Raw genomic sequence first — 8,648 nt, 5'->3', positions numbered from 1 at the left:
ATCTCATTACAACCTCGCATTCAGAACAATAGCTAAGGCAGTGCCCACAGTAATAATTGGTGACACCGACGCGCGACGTGATCACTCGTACGACGTGATCACTAGTACGGCGTTTTGGAAATAGTAACGGCTTTTAACCGCCCGGCTACGTGCACGATCGCGCGCCCAGAAGGATCGACTCGTCCGGTGGCTCAACAAGGTCGAGAGTAAACATGATGCCACGAACACCGTCTTCGCAACACAGCGGGATCCCCGGGGATAACGACCACGCGCGTAACACGGATACCCCCAGCGATACGGGAAACCAACGAGGATCCGAGACCGAGAGCGGGCAGGGTGGCTTGAACTTCGGCCTTCCGCCCGAGCAGCCTGAAGTCCATACGGCTCGATTGATGAGACTTCCTCCCTTTTGGAAAGCGAATCCTAACCTCTGGTTCGCACAAGCTGAAGCAGCATTTCAGCTCTCACGTATCTCAGCAGATGATACGAAATTCAGGTACGTGGTATTCAATCTTGACCAAGAAGTACTGCCGTTTGTTTCCGATATTCTAGAGAACCCACCGCCCACGCAAAAATATCAGGCGCTTAAAGACCGCATCCTAACGTCGTTCGGCGAGACCAGCGAGTCAAAATTACGACGTTTATTACGAGGGCACGAAATGGGCGAGGAAAAACCCTCCAATTTTTTACAAAGGCTGCGCAACTTGGCAGGCAGGGCATGCGGAGATTCCATCCTACGCACCCTGTTCCTCGAGCAGTTACCCGAGTCCATCAGGGCTGTACTAGCCATCGGCGGAGTGGAAGACCTCACAACGCTAGCAATGCAGGCGGACAAAGCGATAGAGGTTATGAAACCGGTAATTAGCACGATAGCCGTTCCCACGGCAAGTTTCCCTCAGCCTGTTTCCACTTTGGAACAGCAAATTGCAGATCTTAAAAAACAGGTAGAAGCGTTAACTGTTAGGACCCAAAGAGGACGACCGAGAAGTCGCGGTCGTGGTACGAGAAATCGATCCGTTAGTCGTAAGCCTAATATTAAGCAAAATACCGATTATTGTTATTATCATGCTAAGTTTGGTAAAGAAGCTTACAGGTGCCGACCACCCTGTACTTGGCAAAAGGCTGTAGCGAGTACGCAACAAGCAACTCAGGAAAACTAACTGCGCTTCCTCGTTCGGAGGCGCACGTGGGAGCCTCTCCACAGCAACGACGCCTCATTTTGACTGATCGCAAATCCCGTATGCGATATTTAATAGACACTGGCGCAGATATTAGTATAATACCGCAGTCGATGACATCCAACCGAACTCCAACCGATCTAACGCTCTACGCAGCGAATGGCTCGCCGATTCCAACGTTTGGTCAAAAACTTGTTAGCGTCGATTTAGGATTACGACGCAAGTTCGAATGGCGTTTTACAGTAGCGAAAGTCACTCATGCTATAATAGGAGCTGATTTCTTGGCGCAGTTTAACCTTTTAGTCGACTTACATAACCGCCGATTGATTGACGGAGTAACAAAATTAGGAACGAATGGACAAATAATTAACGTCACGACACCTTCCGTTTCCACAATACTTCAGGACAACGAATATAGCGATTTATTGAAAGAGTTCATCGATATAACGAGACCTTGTCAGCACAAGAAGCCCAAACATAAGGTTCAACACTTCATTACGACACGTGGTCCACCGGTCGCCGCGCGCGCACGTCGGTTGTCGCCTGAAAAGCTGAGAGCCGCGCGTGCCGAATTTGCTCAAATGATTGTTGAAGGGATCTGTCAGCCGTCTAGCAGCTCGTGGGCTAGTCCGTTACACTTAGTCCGAAAAAAAACTGGCGAATGGCGTTATTGCGGAGACTACCGCGGCGTAAACTCTACATGATTTTAATCACCGTCTTCGCGGATGCACTATATATCTACCCGTCGCACCAGAAGACCGGCCCAAAACAGCGGTCATTACTCCATTCGGGTTGTACGAGTTCAACGTAATGACATTTGGCTTGTGCAACGCCGCACAATCGTTTCAACGATTTATGGACGAAATCTTTCGTGGACTAGACTTCGTATTCTGTTACATCGACGACATCATTATAGCGTCCAAAAACGCAACGGAACACCGGAAGCATCTTCGTATAATTTTTGAACGTCTTCGAGAATACGGTCTCTCGATTAATGTCAGCAAATGCGTTTTCGGGAAAGAAGAAGTGCAATACCTTGGTTACCTAATCAATGCCGAAGGATCCAAACCCCTACCGCAACGAGTGGAAGTTATCCGCAATTATCCAAAACCAAAGGATATAAGCGAACTACGCAGATTTTTGGGCATCATAAATTTCTACCGACGTTTTGTTAAAGAAGCTGCCCAAGCACAAGCAACGCTCAACTCGTATCTTGCAGGATCTAAACGTCGAGATAAACGCCCAGTAGTATGGACCCCTCAATCGGAGCAGGCATTCGCATTATGCAAACAGCAACTAGCTGACGCGACGTTACTCGCACATCCCGTCGAGAACGCGCCATTGGTACTCCATACAGACGCATCAGATACAGCCATAGGAGCATCGTTAGAACAACTCCACGATAACAAACTCGAACCACTCGCATTCTTCTCCCGAAAGCTAAGCACCGCAGAAACTAAATACAGCACTTACGACCGTGAGCTTTTAGCGATTTACAAGAGCCTAAAATTCTTTCGCTATTTCGTGGAAGGACGTGAAGTAACTATAGTAACAGACCACAAACCACTAATATACGTTTTCAACCAAAAGGCGGAGAAGGCATCTCCAAGGCAGCTTCGCCAAATCGATTTCATCGGCCAAATCTCAACGAAGATTATTCACGTAAGTGGATCGGACAACATTGTAGCTGATGCTTTATCGCGCTTGAGCACCATCGATTTACCAAGGATCGTATCAACTGACGAACTCGCGCAAGAGCAGACTTCGGACGAAGAACTCCAACAGCTTCTCAAATCAGATACATCACTTAAGTTACGCAAACTATGTCTAACCGGCACTGATACAACGCTATATTGTGATGTTTCACAAGATGATGTTCGACCTTACGTCCCTGCAAGTCTACGTAGACAAATATTTAACGCTACTCATACACTATCTCATCCAAGCGGACGCGTCACTAGAAGATTGATACAGAAGACTTTCGTCTGGCCCAGCATGGGAAAAGATATCACAGCCTGGTCACGTGCTTGTTTAACGTGCCAACGAAATAAAATAAGCAGACACGTTCACACTCAACCGGAGAAAATTCCAATGCCCGACGCACGTTTCAACCACGTTCATCTGGATATCGTCGGCCCTTTACCGCAGTCGCAAGGATACCGTTATTGTGTCACAATGATTGACCGTTTCACACGTTGGCCAGAAGCAGTTCCCGTTGCCGATATCACTGCAGACACTGTTGCAACCGTCTTCTACGCGAACTGGATCGCAAGATTCGGAGTACCTGCTACCATAACAACCGATAGAGGTACGCAATTTGAATCCGCACTTTTTCAAGCATTAACTAATCTTTTAGGATGTAAACGCATACGCACAACCGCTTATCATCCATCCTCTAACGGCATGATCGAGCGCTGGCACCGTTCGTTAAAAACTGCAATTAAATGCCATGAAAATTCGAGATGGACAGAAATACTTCCCACGGTCCTACTAGGCTTACGTTCAAGTTACAAGGAGGACGTAAAAGCAACGGCGGCTGAATTAACATATGGTACTACATTACGCATACCAGGAGAATTCTTCTCTAATGAAGATATTCCGGCTGATCCTCAAATATTCATCGAGAAGTTCCGTGAGCACATGCGGAAAGTTCGTGCCAGTCCTGCGGCACACCACAAAAAACGCAAAGTATTTATTCATAATACGCTGTTTACTTGTACTCATGTATTTGTTAGAAAGGACGCAGTCAAAAGACCATTAGAATCACCGTACGATGGACCTTACGAAGTCGTAGAACGTCCTACAGAAAGGGTCTTCACGCTGAAAATCAACGGCGAGAATAGTAACATCTCAATCGAAAGACTAAAACCGGCTTTTATCGAGGCGCTACCCCAACAACTTGACGAAGAACCGGAGCAAGGAACATCCCGGCCAGTTGTACCCTTACGTACTTACTCCAGAACTAAATCAGTTACCTTCGCAAATCATCGCGAAGGAACTTAGGGGGGAGTACTGTAGGAACCAGACAATATAGCCAACCCCGAAACGTTAAAAATCTCTGTAACGCCAGTGCCGACACTCAACACTTTTCTTTGTTTTATATAGATTCATCATCAGTATTCTTTTGTCTTTAGCACGATGTACACGAGGCGTAGTTTGTAAGAATAAAGATTATTAAGATATACGTGATATCTCATTACAACCTCGCATTCAGAACAATAGCTAAGGCAGTGCCCACACTGCACTCTAACGTAACGCCATCTCCCAGCAGACGAAGCTAATTCGTAACCAAAGCTAACCTTACAACAATCTGTCAAATGCTAGTCACCAGTCGTGTCCAGTCGTGTCATATACGCATTCTTTTGGTGTTGCACGATATTATTTAGACGTAAATTATTACAACATGAATCATCAGCAAGAAATCACATCTGAGAATGATACTGATAGCCCACTCACACCGGCAAAAATAAAGCAAACTGCTAAAAATGCAACTGAAAATCTCATACCTCAAAAATCAAAACAGAAATATAATAAGCCGATTTTTAAAACTGATATTAGTTAATCAAAGTCGGGGGGGGCTTCGCCCCCCCCGAACCCCCCTGACCGGGGAAGGGGGCTTCGCCCCCTTCCCCGGACCCCATCCCCCGTACATATCACTCGTGCGCTACGCGCACTCGTGTATAAGGTTTATGTCTGCTCGTGCGCTTCGCGCACTCGCGTAAGTTAACAGAGATATCGTCCACGTAAATTTCGCTCCACGCACTTTTAAGCGCACTTGTAATACAAAATAGTATGTGATACACGTGCGTGCGTAGTTGGCTATTGTTCACTCGTACGCTCCGCGCACTCGTGAGCAATAGCCAACTTCGCGCACTTGTATCACAATATACTATTAACATGTTTATATATATGTACCTTTGTATAGTTCTTATACATGGAAGAGGTAATATTTGGTTATCTCGCAAAAAATTATATGCAGTGGATGATTTCATGCGCATCAACATACATAATAGGATCCACTCTTCACTATATCGCCGAGATTTTAAATTTGTACATTTTGTGGCTTGAATTATTTCACGCATTACATTAAGTTGATTGTCAGGAATTTTTTTATCTCTTAATCGATCTTCTATAGTTTTCATGGATATTTCTTCAGCTTTTATTTTACAATTCGTAAGATCTTCTTTTAATTTGTTTGCGACATATTTGCTTCTTTTTCTTGCTTTTTCTGCCTTATAATACTTGTTCCGCAACAATAATATTTTCTTTTCATTTTGTGTATTTGTTGACACTCTAATTTTTTTCATTGATTTTATAATTTTTGTTCGGCGAACTTTTCGTTGTACTGACTTTTTTACATTAGAACAAAATTTACATTTTTTTTCTAAATGTGATAATATTAATGGACATTTGTTATGTCTCCAAATGCCAGAGATATCTTTGTAAGTCAAATGATATCCTATTTCTTCAATTTCATTAGTAATATTATTTGCGCCTAAGCACACATTAAAATTATTTATAGAATATAATGTTTCTCTTAATTGTTCTATACTTTTAATAGTGTTGTGTATTTGTATATCAAATGGAAAAGCTGCAACAGATTGTTTTAAAATATTTACTTCTAATTCCATGTTTTCTTTCAGTACAACTTCTTTTTGTGAATAAACACTGTATTTATTTTCAGAGTTTTTAAGTGCATTGACCATTGGTACATAAAAAATCAAAAGTTTTATATTATTATTGAAATACTTTAAATATGTCCATTGTGGCGGCATATAAAATTGTTTAGTATTAATAATATTAATTATATCGTCAAGTGATAATTCCAAATTCTTTCTTTCTTCCTTTAATATTACATTGTTTAAAACAATCTCTTTAGTTGCAACTTCTTCTTTTTGAACGTTCTGCACATTAATTTTTATTTCTTCTGTCCCTTCTGTCCAAGGAAACTGGGTTGGTATTGTATTTTTTTTTAAACGTGGAATTTTGAATGGTGCAGACTAAAAAATATATTAAAATTAAATTTTTAAGTGAATCCTAATTCTACTAATACATTACATGGTTAATAATTATTGATATTAACTTTAAGAGGAAAAATATCAACTTTATATTAATTAATTAACATACTTACTACACCAAGAATATGTCTATTTTTATCATAAATAGTGCGGTGCCATAAGATGTCACTTTTTAAAAAATGTTTTTCGCAAACTGGTTGCTTTGCTTTTACAATAAAATCTTTTCTTCTTAAGGCTGCTTGCCATAATTTTATGGTTTCTTTATCATTTGGCACATAAAAAAAATGCACTTTTTCTTTATTAGAATCGTACCCAGAGGTACATCCTGGAGCAATACACCGTGGCATATTATAGAAAATCACAGAAAATCACACTACGCACTTGACACACTTTTCTACGCGTTTTACTCGACCTACTCGACCAACTCGACGAACTCGACTAACCTCTTTGACATGTAAATATATATATCAACCGGCATGAATGTTTAGTAGCGCCGCGTAGCGGATAGCGGACATTATCTAGCCACGCGAGAACAAAGGATTTTGAGAGCGTGTCAGGGAGCTGGTACTGGTCAATCGGCTTATTACTCGATCTCGAATCGAACACGTATACTGTCCCGTCGACTGAGCCGGTCGCAAAGCGGGTCTGCTCCGGACACGATGACATACATCGCAATTCATCAAGTTTATGGCGAACCTCATCTTGACAGCTATAAGCGCATATTTTAAAAAATAACAAAAAACAAAATCTTTGTTAGCCGCGCACTTGTTGAATTTAAAGCTTTTTTTAATTGGGCTGCATTTGATTGTAATTTTGCTAGTTTTTGCCACAAATACCAAAACAATATCTCGAATTATAATCAAGAAAATTTAAAAACAAAATTTTAGCACCGTACTATTTTCCTGATTAAGCTCAATTTTTTGTAGTAAAAAGATGCTAACCTGAGTCATATTCCGAAACAGCACCCGCTTGCGGATTTAAAATATCTCTAGAAATGACAAAGTTACCCTTATACGAATTTTCGATATCCCATATTTTCACCCCCTTGTATCTTCGGAACCGTGCCTATGCTCATCTCGAAATTTTACTGGGATTCATTTTTCATCTAATAGTAGGGGAGAGTTGGCAATTACCGCGCGGTTGACAATTCCGCGCCATTGTTGTTTATCTCAATAACTATTTGTATTACGCGCCTACAATGACACGAAATACCCCACCGGCATGCGCCGTCAATGCGTTCCGGCCGTCCATGTAAACACAGTGCGCTCTGGAAGCTTCTCTGCTTGCTCGTTGCAATTTTGCTGGTAGTTTCGATAAGAGGTGAGTAACATAATATTTTCATTAGAGAAATAATCCTGACGGATTTGATAAGCTAAAACACTATAAAATTAGGTTGCAAAGTGATTTTAGAAACACGCGTTTCTTTCCTATATATTTTAAGGTTGTAAAGTGAAATGATTGAGTTTGATAATTTCGCGCCCAAGGTATAATACTCATAGGTATAACGATAACTGTGTGTTAAGAGTTACCAAGACTGTTTAGTTTACAATGTAAGGTGCTTACAGAAAAGATCGTTGCTTAAGTTTTGATTTGAATTTATAATGATCGTTATTTGTTAACGCATTCACTTATTTTTATATGTACCTAGTAGACGATATTAATGCATAAATATAAAAAAAACATTTTGTTATTGTGTTCTACTTCATGTCACTGGCTGAAGCCAGAGTAATTTTTATAGGTACGGCTTTATTAAACTGGGCACGATTTTATCAGACCTGGTCACGATATTATCAGACCAGTTTGATAATACCGCGTTTTCTCACTTTTTGAAAAATTATTAATATTTTAGTTTGTGTTTAACTTTCAACATTATTGGTATGATATATGGATAGCCAAATAAATGACCTATCTAAAACTGCACAGTTTGTTTTTTTGAAGCATTTCTGAGCTTAGATATACGCTTCGGTTCTTAGGGGCTCGGTAATTGCCAACTCTGCCCTACTATTTGCCATAAAAAAAACTTTGAAATTTGAGGTCCAAAAAATGGGCGAAAAAACAGGTCTTTTTGCCATCACTCTTTTCGTTATGTTTACTTTTCGATTTTTTTCTAATAAATGGATAGATTATATATCGATATTATTTCAATGGCACAACGTGGTATTAAGTTAGTATCTTTTTGTTTGTTCTCGTTATATTTATTTTTCGATTTTTTTCTAATAAATGAATAAATATATCAATGTTTTTTCAACGGTACAACATGACTCAGGTAAGCATTTTTTTCCTACGGAAAATTCAATCTGGAAATAGTGCTGAGCTAACAAAACTTTATATTTCTTAGTTTTCTTGAATACAGTTCAAAATATTGTTTCCGTATTTGCGGCAAAAATTAGCACAATTGTAGTACAATATGGGAGTACGGCTAAAAGAAAACTCAAAATTCAACAAATGTGGG

At 40.6% G+C, this 8,648-nt stretch overlaps 3 protein-coding genes across 3 annotated transcripts; 2 read left to right on the top strand and 1 right to left on the bottom strand.

The window, feature by feature from the left end:
• Window positions 1–212: 212 nt before the first annotated feature.
• LOC139784142 (uncharacterized) lies at window positions 213–1,160 on the top strand. The gene has a single exon (XM_071723305.1). The coding sequence runs from the start codon at window positions 213–215 to the stop codon at window positions 1,158–1,160; it is 948 nt and encodes a 315-aa protein (XP_071579406.1).
• Window positions 1,161–1,291: 131 nt separating this feature from the next.
• LOC139784141 (uncharacterized) lies at window positions 1,292–1,882 on the top strand. The gene has a single exon (XM_071723304.1). It carries the CDS (start codon window positions 1,292–1,294, stop codon window positions 1,880–1,882), a length of 591 nt encoding a protein of 196 aa, XP_071579405.1.
• A 2,796-nt stretch (window positions 1,883–4,678) lies between these two features.
• On the bottom strand, window positions 4,679–6,739 carry LOC139784140 (uncharacterized). The gene is made up of 3 exons (XM_071723303.1): window positions 6,310–6,739; window positions 5,069–6,178; window positions 4,679–4,684 (listed from the first exon to the last, which is right to left on the bottom strand). The coding sequence occupies exons 1-3, from the start codon at window positions 6,541–6,543 to the stop codon at window positions 4,679–4,681; spliced, it is 1,350 nt and encodes a 449-aa protein (XP_071579404.1). The 5' UTR covers window positions 6,544–6,739.
• Between the last annotated feature and the right edge of the window lie 1,909 nt (window positions 6,740–8,648).

The sequence above is a fragment of the Temnothorax nylanderi genome, unplaced genomic scaffold (assembly GCF_030848795.1).
Source record: "Temnothorax nylanderi isolate EJ_2023f unplaced genomic scaffold, tnyl_v1.0 TNYL_tig0590_pilon, whole genome shotgun sequence".
NCBI classification, from domain to species: Eukaryota; Metazoa; Arthropoda; class Insecta; order Hymenoptera; family Formicidae; genus Temnothorax; species Temnothorax nylanderi.
This window is presented reverse-complemented; position numbering and strand designations above follow the sequence as displayed.